The sequence below is a fragment of the Phasianus colchicus genome, chromosome 14 (assembly GCF_987193195.1).
Source record: "Phasianus colchicus chromosome 14, bPhaCol1.hap1.1, whole genome shotgun sequence".
NCBI classification, from domain to species: Eukaryota; Metazoa; Chordata; class Aves; order Galliformes; family Phasianidae; genus Phasianus; species Phasianus colchicus.
Window position 1 is genome coordinate 16380770 of NC_143449.1, and position 16712 is coordinate 16397481.

At 47.7% G+C, this 16712-nt stretch overlaps 1 protein-coding gene across 5 annotated transcripts in view; it reads left to right on the top strand.

The window, feature by feature from the left end:
* Positions 1–16712, top strand: part of GPC3 (glypican 3) — a 120075-nt gene that overhangs the window by 71206 nt on the left and 32157 nt on the right. For 4 of the 5 annotated variants that reach the window (XR_016471146.1, XM_090150342.1, XM_090150341.1 and 1 more), the window contains exon 6: positions 5869–5989. Coding sequence is in view for 4 of the 5 variants with exons in the window: in XM_090150342.1 (XP_090006468.1) it covers positions 5869–5989 (121 nt within the window). In the remaining variant the exon portion in view is untranslated. Of the gene's footprint in view, positions 1–5868; positions 5990–10608; positions 10959–16712 lie in introns of those variants that run through there. The other variant, XM_031594229.2, reaches the window with a different exon arrangement.

The following is a 16712-nucleotide window of genomic DNA, read 5'->3' on the forward strand; positions in this document are numbered from 1 at the left end:
CCATTTCCCATGCTAAGCCCTGAACCACCCTGTTTCCTCCTTGCCCTTACCTCCCTCTGCCCTGATGGAGCACAGCATGTGCCTTTGGGTACTCCAGGTGCAATGTGCTCCACTGATGGCTTAGCACCACTCACCCTGCTTTCTGTATTTTAGCTTTTTTTCAAGAGATCCCTCCCACATTTTCTTTTATGTTGTTTTATTTTGTAGTCTTTTGTCCATCCTATTTACTTCTCCTGGTTGGCTAACTTAATAGCAAGAATTTGTCCTCCTTCCTGATTGATCTATGGGTTACTAGCTTGCTAACTTTCTCTTTTGGGGTTTTAAGATGTGATGCCTTGGCCTGTCAGAAGGAATGCTTTGCCAGCTGTATGAGGACAACAGATTTCTCTGCTCATGCCCTGAGCAGTGCCTGTGATTTCGCTGTGCTGAACACATGCCAAAGTGGGAAGAAAAGAGAAAAGGCAACGAGCTGCAGTTTTTCAAACTTTTCAGTGTACAAAAAACATCCCGTGCTGTGATTCCCACAGCTGATGCCCTAGCTGGATAATTAGCTCATGTAAAGCCTTCAACTTAAGCCAAGTGAGTGCTGAGATACTGAACTCATCTCAGTTTCTATGGGAGTTAGAATCTCGGAGGTGATTTGAGCTTTATATATAGCACCAAGTTTTTACAGCATTTAATACTAAAAGCCTATTAAAATCTAGATTCTCAGAGTTTAATAATCTGCTTACGCTGGTATATTCCTTCCAAGCTGTTCTGAATAGAATGACAGCAACATGTGCCTGCTGCAGAACTGGTAAGTGCTTTAAGTCTTACTGTTAGATATTACCATTTCCAAATTGCTTCAGACAAACTCGTCTGTTAATCTAAATCACCCGCGTAACTCTTGTTCTCCTTATACCAATTCCAAATTAATATATTTTTAGCACCTTGCCAGATCCTCTTCTTCAAGCTAGGAGTCTCAGATTTCCCTGTTTTTGCCAGCGTGCTGTGGTTTGTTTTAATCATACGAATCATAAACAATGAAAGCACAATTGGAAGCAAGGGAGAAAAATGAGATTCTGTAATTGGAACAAAGGAAATTCCATGCCAGCAATAACCCTTTAGCTCATGAAGGGTTTGGTTATTTCTGGCAGCGCTGCAAAATATCTGATACAATGGAGTCCCCAAAGAGGGAGGCTGTATAACTTTTCAAGCACATAAAACACAGCTTTGTAGCAAATGTAAGCTATAATGAAAGGATAGTAGGCAAATTCAGTGGGTTATTGAGTGGCCATAATTGTTTCCAGAGTATTTCAGAAATGAAGAACCATGAATCTTCCTATATTAAGCCTGCTGCTTGGTCTTAAGTTTAACCAATCCTTCCAGAATCTATTTGTCTTGAACTTTACTGAATTGATGTAAGAATGGAGGGAGGCTTCAGGCTGTCCTTTTACACTTCAAACTCCCGTTGTTTGGCAATGAATAATGCAGTGTTTGCTGTTCTTACCTGAGACTTCAAGTTTTAATAAAAGCTAATATCTGCAGCACGCTTACCGCCTGCAGTGCAGCGTATAGAGCAGGTTGGAAGAGGCAGCGTTGCTCTTTGGCAGGGAAATATTGCAGCAAAACCTCAGAGGGTTCACATGGCAGTGAGACTGGGCTGGGAGGAAGGTAGAATTTGGAAATCCACCAGAAGATGTCTCTGTGATTTAGGTCTGAGCGCTCCCTGCTGAGAGCGCTGTGTCCTTTTGGTTGCTTTTGAAGAAACTTGCTCAGAGCTACTGGTGGTGTAAATCGGCTGTGACTTCTGGTATTTGTCCCCTTAAGGACTCCTGCCCTCCAAAGAGGCAAGATTTGGTCACTGAACTGTTTTGTAGCAGTCTGTGTTGCACAGGTCTGGTAAAGGAAGAGCCTGCAAAGGATACTTGCTTGTAAATTGTTCAGTTGCATTTGATTAAGTACTGTGCAAGTGGAAGGCAAGCAGAAAGTGTTACTTTATTAAAAAAAAAAAAAGCTTGCTTTTCTTTTTCTAGAAGGTGTAATTCTTTGTTTAGCTTAGAAGATTACTTTCTCTAAATCATATGTCAGGCTTTGCAGTAACTCATCTCTAATCCTAGCATGGCCAAGAAGGATGAACGCACATATTACTTTTATTGCCATATATTTAAATTGCATTTGTCATCTTGTCTACCTTGCTCTGAAATGAAAGCCAAGAAAGAGCTGCGTTTAGACTGGAATGACCAAATGTTCACAGGAGACGTTTGTGGATGGTGGGGAGGAAAGGAGGAAATCCCTTAATGTGACTTTAGCCTTTGGCACTTATCTGGTGGATGAGAAGGAGAACAAAGGATCTGTAGCTGTGCTATCCCTACAGAAAACTTGAGCTCATCAATGTTTTCATCAGGTGGTTGTCTTTTAAATTGTTTTTAGCAAGGGCTACATGACATTTGTCTTTGGAGAGTACTGTGACCCCAGCAAGAGCCTGTCCCCAGGGAGCCTGGGCAATGAGCTGCTGCTGACCAACATGGAGGCACATCAAAGAACAGAGCACTTTGAGCTTTGCTTATGAAGTGGAAGCCAAACCATGCTCATATTGCAACACTGATATCCCTTCAGTGCAGGGCTCCCATAACCATTGGGTGGACTTTACCCACTGTGTGTTTGCTTCCAGTGCTGTTGTCCCCACGGTAGATGTGTACCCCATTGATGGAGCTGCATAAGCAGAAGGGGCTGTGCTTTTGGCGCATGTTTAGAGTGGCTCAGGATATCTCAAATCTCTCTTTTTTTTTTCCTTAACTGTGGCTGGGGAAACCTGCAGGAAGTGGGCACACAGAGGAGCTATGTGCTAGGAGCCCCTCATCCTCCATCTCTGCGGGGTCTCCAAAGGCATCTCCCTGTTATATTAAGGTCCTTGGGGACCTAACTGCTTGGCCCAGGCTGCAGAGAGAGATGCCAGGTGCCCTTTGTAGCATTTCAAGAATGCTTGTCCCTCACTGAAACTGCATCTCAGAATCCTTAACCCTTGGTCTGGCAGCATCCTGCATACCTGAATGCATGGCAGCCTGCGCCTCTCCTGCAAGCTTGGCACCTTGTTATAGCTGCCTTCCTCCCTTATATGTGACCTCGTGTAGGTATAGAAATCCTTTCTGGCAATGCTGCCTGAATTTCAGAAGGGCTTTCACCCACTCAAAACCAAGCTATTGAGTTTCTTCGTGTAAAGCTGCTTAGGAGAGAGATTGTAATAATTCAGGTATGCACCAAACAGCAGCTCAGTTCTGCTCTTACTAAAACCTGTGGGAGATTTATCCAGCTAGTTAAATCGCTTAAACCACAGGAGATTTTTCCACTTTAAAGTGTTTCTAAATTGAGTTCACAGCGATGTGAAAAACAATAATTCCTTTGGCACTGTGACAGCCCTGTGTAGCATGGACGATTGTGTTCAGCTGCCAGACGCGTTCCTCAGGTTGGCACAGTGGCACGAAGTGACTCTGAGACAAATAAAGAGCAGGTTGAGTGGTTCGCTGCTTCCAGTGTTTTGTTCACCTGCAGGGGGTTAAATGCACTTCTGCAGAGCGGGGCTGCTCTGTGCTTGCGGCAGCGCTGGCTTCCCACGAGATGGAGCTCAGAGCACGCGGTCCCAGCTGGCTTTTGGGGCTGTGAACTCTCTCAGCCTGGAAGAAACGTCGGACTGAGTGGGGAAATGCCTTCCTGAGCTGGCAGCTATTGTGCCTTGGGTGTATCTGTACCCGGTGCTTGCTCCGGTGTGAGGGGAGTGCTTGGTGCAGTGGGATGCTGAGTGCTTGTGTATGGGTAACTCCTGATTGGGAAAAGCCTTGGTTGGTGTGGAAATCAACTTCAGCAGCGTGTTTTTAAATGATGTGAATATTTCAGCCTGGAGAAGAGAAGTTGTTGGGGAGACCCAGTAGCAGCCTGTCAGTATCTAAAGGGGCTGTAAGAAGGGAGGGGAAGGCTCTGTAGCAGGGTCTGTTGTGATAGGACAAGAGGAAATGATTTCGAACTGAAAGAGCGGAGATTTAGATTGGGCATTAGAAGTTTTTTTCCAATAAAGGCAGCGAGGCACTGGCACGGGTTGCCCAGGGTGGTGCTCCATCCCTGGAGACACCCAAGGTCAGCGATGGGGTTCTGAGCACCTGATTGAGCTGTGGGTGTCTCTGTTCATTGCAAGGGAGTTGGAAGGAACCCTTAAAGGCACCTAGTCCAACTCAAACAACTCAATGACTCCATGATTCTTTTCCATGCTGGGGACAGATTCCTGCTCCACCAGTGTAAATCCAGAGTTGACTTCATAGCCCTAGATGTCGAAGTCTTACTCTCTTATTGCTAATTTGGAGTTTAAGTGTAGACAACCTCTTGTGCATCTCCAAAACCCTCTGTGTATCCCAACAGCTGTTATGGATGATGATCCATCTCCCTTCTGCTTTCTCCCCCAAGCAGAGCACCCTCCCACAGATGGTCCCACCATCCCCTGCATCTCCATCCCCTCATTCAAATCACTGCCCATTATTTCACTGGCAGCATGGGGAAAAGTACCAATGTGTGCACGTGGGATAGGAGCTGGCAGATAGAAACAATCACCACAGTGGTTGGGAGCTGGGTACGGATGCAACACACAGGAGATGAGGCATAGAAATGCTCCTCAGATTTACCCACAGCACCAGGAAAACAGACATACTGTGCTTGCTGTTATCTTGGCAATCTTGCTTTCGTAGGCTGTGCTGGGTTCTGGCAGTGTGTGCTCAGGCTGTCAGCTCTAGGAGATGAGGGCTTGTTTTGTGTTTGTACAGTGCTGGGGCCTGTAACTGGGGCTGCAGTGAATGCAAACAACCCACAGCTCAGTAAAGCACCAGTGTGCTGCAGTGAGTGGTCCCAGCCTCTTGCTGAGCTCCAGGAGCCCAGGCTGAGGTCAGTGCAGGTATGCTTGCCTCACGTCCCAAGTGTCACAAGCTGTTACTCCAGTACCTGGAGTGCTTTTCTCCAAAGAAAGGCATGCTCTGATTCCTGTGATTTCAATTTATTTGCTAATTGCTGATGAAAAAGCTGAGAGCTGGCTTGGCCATGCTGCTCTGCAGAACTTCCCTGCAACCTGCCAGGGGAGGCTGCACCTGAGGGTCTCCCAGCTGCTCTCAATCTGCTTCATGTGTGCTTTACTGGCATGCATCATGCCTGTGTAAATCCAGGATATTGTGAGGTGCAGAGCCCAGCATTGCACCAAGTCAGGTTACGTTCTGCCTAAGCAGTTACTTTGATCCCCAAGGCTGGATCTCATCAAAGACTGAAATCAGTTTTGTTTGACAACACCTATTTTCCATTAGCGATGTTGACAGCATTAATTATATTCTGATGCTTTAATTCTTTATTATTGAAATCACACATCAGCGATAGTCATTATTTTGCAAGGGGTTGATGTTATGCTAATCAGCTTGCAGCTAACTGGGTCATCCCACTCACTTTTTTTGGCTGTGGGCACGCTACCACTCTTGTACTGGAGTCTCTGTGGTCTGCCAAGACTTACTTTAAACAAACATGAGCAAGCCAGAATTTCTCAGCCAGCTCTCTTAGGACTCTTGGGTGCAAGCTATGTGATAATATTTATCCCTGTTATATATTGTTTAATGTCTTCCTTGGTTACTAATGGACTGGAAAGGAGTTCATTGTCCTCAAGTGATGCAAGTACATCATCTTGCTACTTTGCAAAGGCAGACCAGATATTTATGGGAAACTTCTGCCTTTTCTGTGTCATTATTAACTGTTTTATTCTCTCCATTTTTGAAGGGACTGGTACTTAGTTTCATTTGTATTGGTCTCTGAGAATCTCTTCTATGTTAGCCCATTGGATCACAGTCGTCTTTGTTCTCGCTTCTGCAGGTACAGTCCCCAAATCCCAAGGAATGGAGCAAAAGCTCAGCCTGGTAACCACGAGGGGAAGATGAAAGGACCTGAGCCAGTGATCAGCCAGATTATTGACAAGCTGAAACACATCAACCAGGTTTGTTGCAGGCTTGCCAGCAGGGATGGCTCCAGAGTGGGTGGTTTCCAAATCAGTCTGACTTCCCCTATGCTGTCTTTGGGCTCAGCCAAACAACTGCGGGCAGCTTTGGGTGCAGAGCTGGTGCCACCTTGGCCCCGCTTGTTGCCAGCACGTGTGGCGGATCCTCCTTCAAGCCCTTGGGCTAAATAGGAGCATTTGGGATCAGCCTGTGCCTAGGTGCTGGATGCATCCCTGTGCTGCACCTCTGCTGGGTGTTCATCCCTGGCACAGTGTGAGATGGTGCTGCTGTGTCCCTGAGCATATGATGCGGGTCGTGTGGCATGTGCCCAAAGTCAATTCTGTTTGAAGTCCCTTTTTGGTTTGCAGACAGAGAGGGTCACTTGCTTCTTTGCTGTATGTCCTTGGAAGTCCTTTCCTCGTCACTGCAGGGACAAGTGGCCATTAAATGGGAGTGTGGCAGAGCTGGGTGAGATCCTTTCTGCCATGCTGGGAGCTTCCTTCCCACGGTCTCAGACCTGGTGTCGTTGCAGAGAGGCAAGCAGTATCTTGTCTCTACCCATTGTGCCAGCCCAGTTGAAGTCTGTGAACAAGCCCCACTGCTGCCAAGGGGCTAGGGGGCAGCTCTGCACTGTGTTCAAGTGGTGAAGGGCGAGAGCTCTGCAGAGGAAACTGCCTTCCACATAGTGCAGCTGCTGCAGGGAGAGAGTTTAGCTTCCCAAAGCTCTCCCACAGCATTGCCTGGAGCCAGTCCTGCCTTCACCATGCCCCCTAGACTGGCTCTGCAGCCTGTGTCACTGTGTCACTCTCAGAGGGGACCCTACAAGCTGACAGCTTGGACCTCTGTGCTCTCTGGGAACAGCCAGGCAAACACTTGGGTAGTAATGCTGTCTTCCAACACGACTGAGCTTCCCACTCTCCCCCAGAAGAGCTTTTCCTGGTGAGGACGTTGCCCACGATGGCCGTAGTGTGATTCTTTTGGCAGCAGCAGCTTCCTGGGGTTCAGCCCAGCTGCACTGGGGCCGGTGGGCTGGGAGGGCTGAGCTGCCTGAAGTTGCTGGCGTAGCGACTTTTCTGCTAACCTCTGCTTTCCTGCTCCCACGGCTGCTGAGGACTGTTGTGACAGCAGCTCATGCTCAGAGCCCTGTGATGCCAGCACGCCTCGTTAGCCACTGTATGGGAGTGGGATGCTTAGGGTCCCCGACACATGGTGATGGCAATGCAGCCATGCTGCCTTCATGTGTGGAGCTGTGCCATCTGCCAACAGCATGTAATTATTAAGGGAAGGGGGGGAGGTGAAAATAGCATAATCAGCTCCCTATTAAATGGGGTAGAGGGCAGGCTTCAACCTGCAGGTGATAATGATATTTTGCCGTTCGCAGTGAGAAAGTCGCACCGAACAAAACATGGTTATTAGTGTACTTGAAACTGCTGACATAAAGTAGTTGTGAAATGCTGGCTGCCAGATTAGGTCAAGTTAGGTCTTTGCTGAGCAGTTCAGGCTGCCAAGGAGCTGAGACTCGTGGAACGAGAGACCCTGGGTAAACACAGCTCGGCTGGGTACAGCTGTGTGCAGCCCTGTCCTAAGAAAAATAGGGGTAAGTGGATGAACATGGGCAGCTCCTGGGCTCTTATGGGACTTTCTCTTGTTTGCTTGTAGTATCAGGTTGGCAAGATGTAGTGTTGTGGGGAGCGGGTGAATTGTTTTGCTTTGAGGAGGCAGGAATTTTAAGAGTTTGAAGAAATCAATCCCTTTGGAAAGTTGTGTTTGAGAAAGAGCAAGAATAAAACAGGGAGAAAATGGAAAGTGACTTGTGAAAATTGTTTATGAACTTAGCTGTTGGTACTGAGGATTGATGGTAAGTGACTTATTTCCTGGTAAAGTATCATAGAATCATGGAATCATAGAATTGGAGTTGGAAGGGATCCATAAGGATCGTGCTGTGGATGTTACTTAAGTTTGGGATTTTGGGTGTCAGAGCTCACCATCGCACTTATTTTCTTGGCCTACTGAAGTTTTGTGATCTCCTTCACATCTGGAACACATCTTGAAAACCAAAGAAGTAGGAAATGTGGAAGGAGCAGCTCTGGATGAATTACAGTTGTTTTTCAGGTGTTGGCTCCGGATCTGTGAAGCAGTGTGGGCTCTCAGGGTGGGGAGGGCTGAGAAATGGTGCATTGACCAACACGATGGGCCGTGGTTTCTGAGGTCTTTCAAATATCCAGAGCCCTCAAGAGAAAAGAATATTCGTAGCGCTCAGAGCTCTAACCTGGATTCCTGTGTGACTGCAGGTATATTACGGAATCCTCCTCGTTTGTTGTGCTGGAGGTTCAGGTCCTGAGTCCATACAGGTGGACGTGGGAGCTGTGCCAGTTGGTGTAGCTCTTGTTAACTTCAGGCTGCTCACATCATCGAAGTAACGCGTGTTTTTTCAGCGGGGCACCAACTGAAGTTGGCTGAACTTGTTTGGTCAACGTGTTGCATGAGGAAATCATTAGTTCACGTCTCCTCAAACGGAATCTGGTTAAGTGCAGGCAGGCTTCTCCAGTTTGAAATGAGTGGTGTTTGTGCACCAGAACCAAATGCACAGAGACTGGAAAGGGTGCAGAAAAGCGAGCCTGGAGAGAAAAGGAAGTCAACAAGTTTGCCAGCTTGCATTAGTGTGGTCTGAGCACCTTTTATCATGCTAAAATGAATGAGCGAATGAAGCCCGGCTGTCTGAGCAGCGTGTTGCCTCAGGTCGGTTCCTTCTGGATGAGTCACACTAGATGCCCACTCATCGCACTGTAACTCCAGACCATTTCTGTTTGGTTGGAATGTGAGGTTGTGGGTGGTGCTATTTTCTTCACACATTGGTGGATGAGATGGTTTATTACGGCTGTGTTGGATGCGAGGATTTCTTTTCAGTTCTGTTAGAGGTCTACCAAGCTGTGATTTGAGTTATTTTTGCTCTTTGCCCAGAGGCATGAATGGCCCATCCATAAATATTAGCATTGTTATCTCAGCTGGGAGGCCAAGGGTCACCTTCAGGAAAATGAGTTGGAAGCAGTTCCTAACTTTTATTTCCCAGAGTCAATGGGGTCTGTTTCTGTCTAGAAGGGTTTTCGCTCATCCCACACGTGAGAATATATTGAAGTGGAAAGGTTATTCATTGTCAGCACGAGGTTTTGTTCTATTTTTTGTGACTTAGTAGCGTTCCTAGGCAAAAAGCAGTGTGCAAATGAGTTATTTCCTCTGTTTGCTCAATTTTCTCCCTGCCATGGGGATGGGCTGGCAGATGGGAGCAAGGTTTAAGCTTTCAGTAACCTGCAAAACATCATGATGAGCTGGGGCAGTGGCTGTTCCTGTTCTGCAGGTGGGCAGATGGAGCAGTGACATCCCATACGAAGTCTGGGGCACAGCAGCATCTCCCAAAGTTTAAGCTTCTGCCCATTTCTGATCTCTTCCTATGCTTAGATAAATCCTATTGTTTATCATAGGACCATCTCTAGGAGGAAGAACTCAGTTTTAGAAGAGAAGGGGGGAAAGAAATTCACTAAAAATGAAGAATAAAATCCATAAAAGGAAAATTAAGTGAGAGAGATGTGCCTTTTCAAGACTGAAGGGCCTGGAAACGTATTGTACATTTCCAGACACTGGAGTTAAGGGCTCATTTAGAATATTTCAAATATACTAGAGTCTGACAGTTCTTTGGTTTCCACATCAAACAATCTGTAATTTATTGCCCCATATAGGGACTGTGTTTTTATCATATTGCAAATTCTCTAGCCAGAGATCTAACTACCACATAAGCCCTTGGAAAAAAAAACCCTTTGGGGATCGGAATCCAGGCAGCATGTTTGCACAGACCCTGAGAAACCAACTTTGATTTATTTCCTTGGAAATAAGGGGAGCACGGGGTTTCGTGGAGCGTTACGGCTGGGCAGGATCCTGCTGCCTCTTCACATTCATGGCTCAGCCCTGCAGTGGGAGCCGTGTGAACAGACCCTGCCTGCTCTTCGTGGGCTTTACGGGAGGATGAGAGCAACGTGCCCGAGTTTTACGAGGCTGTAAAGCACGGAGCTCTAGATGGAAGGGAAGGAGAAAGAAAAGTAAGCGAAGATGGGTGAATGGCTGAAGACAAAATAGACTTAGTTTGCAAAAGCATGTGCCAGAGGTTAAAGAGCTGTGTTTGAAGCTGGTTTGATCAACCAGTATATCTGATATTTGTTTGTGGGTTTAATGGCCTGTTTCTCGGAGGCCTGGCTGCTGGGAGAGGGCACGGCAGAGGTCACCTAGAAGTTAATTTGGAAGGAGGCCAAAAGGCCACAACTTGATTGAATCAAATGTAAACAAAATGGGCCTGGGAACAGCATGGTGTGTCCAAGGGATGGGGATGGGGGTGGCAGAGGGTCAGATCTGGTCCCCGCGTGGGGAGACCCACACATGGGCTGTGTGTGGGGCATGGAGACGGCTGTCCTTCTAGGGAGGTGATGGGGGCTTGGGAACGGCCTTGTGGACGCTGTCTCTGGTGGCTCAAAGTGGGAAAGTCCTTTGGGTGTATGGTGGTAGAGCGACGGGCTTTCAAGGCTGTATTTCTTCACATTCAGCGGAATCATGGCTTTCTGTGTCCTGCCAGGCTCAGTGAGCTTCATTGCTCCCACCCTCTTTCAATTCCCTGGCTAGATGAAACAGTGTAATGATTAGAAGAACGCACGGACTCCCAGCTTGCTGGATGAAGTGATGCACAATGCTCGACTCTTGAAAATACACTACTTAACTTGCACCAAAACTAGTCACTTTTGGCTAATTTTCCACTTTTAAACACAATAAAGTAACGCTACAATATCTGAAGCACTGTATATGTGTAATATAATTTATCAAGTTCTCAAAAGAAAAGTTAATAAACACAATAATTGCTTGGACACGCCTTTTGTTCAACATTATTAAACAGTTTGTAACAATTAAAATATTAAAACCACATGTTGTTGAAAGCAACCAGACGTTGCAATTATTTTTTTTTACTAAGGCCATTAAACAAGACGACAGAAGATTTTTATTTTAATGATAAATGCATTTTTGGAGTGGATCAGCTAATTCCTGCTTTACTGCATAAAATACTGCATAGCTCCACCAAGTCTAGGCCTGGTATTTAAGGAGCAACAGTGCTGTCCTCGTGAGCTCTGTGCCTCCATTCTTGTTAACACACCACTGTAATGCTCTCTACGGAAGCATCAAGTAGAAGATTTTGTAAATCAGGGTAAGAGTGACCCTCTGGAGGCAGAACATAATTACATTGGATCGTGTCCTATTGTTTGGTGATGTTTTAAACCCAAAACCATTCTTCCCCTCCTTGTTTTCAGCATGCCAGCTATCACGTGTCAGGGCTGTATCTGCAAACATCCCCGCGTTATCGGCACGGCTGTGGGAACGCCGTACCCGCAGGTCACCCTCAGTGGGTTTTCCTGAACAGCCTGAGATTAATTGAGCTCGGTGTGTTTGTGCGGGTGGTTTTAAACAGATGGGGACTGGCTAACGTGTAATCTGGGCTGCGTCTGCTGAAGTTCCTTGCCGGTTTTGCATGTGGTCTTGCATGACACGGAGAAGTGTAACGAGTACTCTGTTGAGCCCCGCGCTTTTGCTTCTTGCGGCAGTTAAATATGCTGAGGAATGTCAGCTATTTCCCATTTCAAGTAAGGAAAGGGAGGTAAATAGCCGTGTTTCTGGCGGTGTTTGGTGACACTGGGACTTGGCGGTGCTGAGCATCTCCTGGCTGCTGTCTGTCACTGACCCGTTGCTTTTATTAGAGGTGGTGGCAGAAATCCTGTCACTATGCAGGATGCTAATTTTTATAGGAGGTGTCTGAAAAAAGAAAGCCTCAGCTATACCTTCTTCTTGCTAGTGCCATTTCCCTATCCACTGGTCATCAGTAGTGTCCCACCTCTCACAACTGTGCAGCTTGGCAGTGATCTGGAGCAGCCAGTGACTTGCTCCTGGCTTTTCTCAGCAGGACCAAGAAGCTGAGACGGCTGAGTTTGGGTCAGGGCTTTCGGTGCTTCCACACCACTTTGTTGTTCAGAGCGTTTACGTAACGTAAATAGCATTTTATTGCTCTACTTCCCCGAAATTCCCTGGTTGCTGCAGTCTTATGCAAGAAGAGGGATTCAACTTTGCCCTTGTGGCTTCAGCCCCGGGGGGACCGTGCGAGGAGGCAGGTGCCTGGTGTGTGTCCTCCAAACAATGTGGTGGAAATCAGTTGGGAAAAAAATACCTTTGAGAAGGGATTCATTTTCTTTTGTGTCCAAAACAAGCAGCTGATGCACAGCAGTGCTGTAAGACAAACACCAGATATCCTGTACCAGTGCTGAGGTTTATCCTGTTGTGGAGGAAACAAACCTGGAGGAATTGTTGTGCAGCAAGATGCAGTGGATCTGTTGATAAGGAATTAATGCTCAGCTAATGTTATCATGTGCCATGTTAATTGTATGGAGTAGCACCATGTGCTGTGGTTCAGGCTGGGAAGTGGGATCAGTAGGTGGGTCCAAGGTGGGTGTCTTCCCTGTGCCCCATGCATAGGGCAGCAGCATTCCTGATTCTGCCAAAGAGCTTCTCTGGTATGGTTCTCATTTAGGGCATTTCTCCCCAAAATTTGGCTTAACAGCAGGAGTTTAAAATGTGGTCCAGGCTGAGGTCATGGGAGCTAATCTTCCTCTTCCTGAGCAGGCGTGGAAGGTCACCCCTGGTCTCCTTGGCCACAGAGCAAATCTGATTGCTTTTGTTCTTTAGCAAAAGATTTGCTAACAAGAACTGTGCTTTTAATTCCAACTTGATGGAGCACAGCTTTGTAGCAACGGGAAGGGAGGAAAGAGCAGCAATGTTAGATGTGCTGTGGGGCAGCACAAACCTGCTGTTCCTGCCCCAGGCTTTGGGAGGCTTTGCTGGGAGCTGCCCTGGACTGTGCATGAGGGGTTTGTTGTGCAGCACACCTTGCACTCCCCATGCTCTGCCCCATGTCCATGAAACAACTGGCCACTGCACAGCCCTGAGAGCCAACCATGCTGCTGTCAGAAAGTGAATGATGTTTTATATGCTTTAAGTGATGAATAATTTGTCATCTTGCTCCTTTTGTTGCACCTGCTGATGAAGCAGCTGTTGGTAATTAGGCAGGCACTGCACTCCCCTCCTCAATGGGGCTGCTGTAACCTGTGCGTGTCAGTACACCTGTAACTAACCCTCACTCTCAGGAGGGCTCTGTCAGTTAATGCTGATGCTCGTTAAACTTCTTAGCTTGCTTTTGACGCGTAACTAACTGCAAAGGCCAGGTGATATTTTAGTGCTCTTGCTGTTGTACCGTGCACTACAAAGGATGGCCTTTGCAGCACATAAAACTTAAGAGCAAACACAGGAGGTTGGATTGCAGCAATATTTATTGCTTATGGCCTTGGCTGGCTGTATTGTGAGGAAACTATATTTAAAGAAAGAAAATGTGCCTGGCTGTTCTTCCTGGGGACACGTGTAAGGAGATGCTGCCTGGTGGAGCACTGTCAGTGGGAGGAACTGGGGACAGCTGGCTGCAGGTGGGTGTCCTGTAACCAAGGGCTGTCACGATGGGCAGGAAATGACTTTGTATTCTTGGCAGGACCCAAAGAGTGCCTCCTGCCTGTGAGCATGGAAGGAGCGAGTTGACCTTTTTGGGCAGCACATCGCTCCTAAATGTGGAGGGTGAGATTTGGGGAGGTGAGTATCAGGGCTTCCTCTGCCAGTGTTGGGTCTCTCCGGGGGAGGATATAAAGTGGCCAGAGTTGGACCTAATTTAACTGGTGAGCTGTGACAGCTGGTGGCTGTGTCTCTGCGGGGGGAGAACCACCCAAGGCATCTCCCTAGGTGCTGAGCCTTGCGGGCGATGTTTGTGGTAGATAATAATGGTGATGATTTGCACCCTGGTGTTTCAGCAGTGTTCATGTTGGACCTCATCTTATTTGTAGGCCTATCCTAGAAGGCAGTCTTGACACTTGAAAAACTGTGTGCTCAATATCAGGTTTTCTCCTCTTTGGCTTTCAGCAAGCAGCAGTTGTGCTCTGGGTGCGGAGGAGAGCAATGACCTTGCCCAGAAGCCAGCCCAGCCATCAGCCATTAATTAGGGACTGTGGAGGCTGGAAAGACCCCATTCCCGGGATTACTTTTGGTCTGGTTTGTCTCAGTTGAGTGCCTGTTTAATGTGAAGTGCATAAATACTTGCGGCAGTAGTGCTGGGGGCCCTGGGCTCTCCGCTCCAGCTGGGCGCCTTCACTATCAGTGCCAGCACTGTGTCCCCATTCTGCCTCCACGTGGGGCTGGGAAATAGAATGGTGCTGCTGGAGGGAGCCCTCAGCTCCCAGGTGCTCAGCCAGGCACCACCTGCCCCCGTGCATCCTCGGATGGGCAGGCCGGCTGCTCTCTCTTCCATTGCTGATGAGTTTGGGGATGTTTGCTATGAAACCTTCCTCCTCTTGCAGGGATTAAATCTCTGCTGAGATCAACAGCTCTGTAATTAACCTTGCGTTGGGGTTGTCTCATCAGATAGCAGGTAACTGCCTCATGGGGTGGTTGTACAGCTTCGTGGGACTCACAGGGGACTATCTGAAGTCATTTTCTGAGCTTGGGACAAAACAAATGCAGAAGTGAGGCTAAAAAAGAGCAACGCCTTGTGGGCAGTGGCACCCTCAGGGTGGCACTGTGGGGTTAGGGGTGAATGTTCAGGCAGAAGTCAGCATTGTGTACAGAAATATGAGATCTGGGGAGTCCCTCTCTGCTGGGAGTTTCTAGGGAGAAGGGGATGCTGCCGGGACAGAGATTTGTTTGCAGAGTGGCAGAAGGAAAACGGGGATGAGGGGGGTAAATCCTTCCGGCACAGCTCCAGGCTTGCTGCTTCCTACCTGGTGCCAAGGATGAGCTGTTTGCTCACAGGCAGCCCTGACAGACATTGCTGACAGCTGGTGAGTGGCCACGTGTGCTGGAGCCCAAGCCAAAAGGAGATCTCCCAGCCGTGCCATTGTGGGTTGGGCTGGTGGGTGGGAGTGGGCAGTGGAGACCCCTCCAAAAACATTCCTAAGAGGGCTCCAGGTATGTTGGTGGCACAGAACCTGCCTGTCCTTCCAGGTTCTGTAGTGTGGGATTATGTTGCACTGAAGCTGTGATGTGTGCATGGTTGAGAGGCAAAAGCACCATGCTCCTAAGCTAGGCAGATGCCTTTTGCTTTTAGTACTCATCCCTTAGACTGAGCATAGCATCCTGACACAAACACCCACAGGCCGAGGGCACTTTCCCTCTGTCCATCTCTGCTTTGGTGCCAGAATGAGAGGATGGGGATGAGGTGGTTTCTAGCTCCACCTCTACTTGTTCTCTTATTCCCCTGCCTTTAGAATCATAGTCTCTATATGCTACCATACTGCTGGTATCATAGAATATCCTGAGTTGGAAAGGACTCATGAGGATTGTCAAGTGCAAGTCCTTGTTGCTGCTTGTTGTCTGATGTTTTATCTTCTGGTGATGTGTGCTTTATGCTTTCCTGAATGCCTTTTGGATGGCACAGCAGGGCTGTGCTCAAACACAACCAAACAAAATATGGAAAATATGGATAATAGTGATAGGCCCTGGCCCACGTAGGTTCTCACACCTCTCCTTTGCTCAGCTGCCAACCCCCTGAGGGGTGGCTGCTTGGCATGGAGAGAAATGGGTCCATGTCCTCCTGTCTAGTGATGCTGAGCAGAGGGGAAGGAGATGAAAGACAAATGGCTCTTGGGTTGAGCACCAAAAGCCCTCACCAAATCCACAATAGGGCATGAGGTGCTTTGGCCTAAGTGACACCAAATCTTGAGCAGCTATGTGCCCTGGGGCACAGACTGAGGAAATGATGCAGGTCAGCTAGAAAAAGTTAAGAAGAACTGCAATGGAGTTTTTGCACAAAAAGTTATGTTTCTAGTTTCGTTTTAGAGACTTGGTAGCTTGTAAGAGCCCAATTCTGGCAGGAAAAGATCCAGACAGACTTCTGGAAGGTGCTGAAACATTACCTCCCTGATGCAACAGTGTGTTGGAGTTAATGATTGATTTTGGAGTCTGAAGGAGACCTGTGTTTAATGGAGGTGGGCAGAGGTGCGTAGGAAAGGATGGTAAAGTACCAGTGGTAATTTGCAAAGAGATGCAAAGGAGATGGAGCTGCTGCTTCTCATCTGCAAAGAGATGAGCAGCATTTCTGCAGCAGTGGCACTGATGTGGCCGCACGACTGGGCAGGGTTGGACCGTGCTCAGCACCTCGCTGTTCTGCTCCTTCCTATTGCTGCACAAAAACAAGCCATAAATAGCTGTGGGATGGAAGGGGAAGGAACTGCCTGCAAGGTGAATGAGCTGATCGTAAAGCCCAAGTAATCTTTTTCCCATGTGCCCTGTGATGAATGAACGTTTGTTTGGGTCAGGGAAGTGACACTTTCTGTACTAGGGAAAGCAGACAGGAGCCGGTCCCTCTGCCCATCCTGGTGCCAGTAGGGTTTAACCTCCATGTCTGTGGGTGCATCCTGTCCCAGTCATCAGCCAGCAGTCACCAAACTGCAGCGATTCATAGTGGCTTGGCAGCCCTTTCTGTTGCCAACAGAGATTTACTGTCCAGTGTGGACTCATTTAAATTACTGCCAACATTTAGGGGTCTTTATCTGTCTCGCTTTACCCTTAGGGACGTTGTCAGATTTGATAGCTAATCTGGAGTTAAGC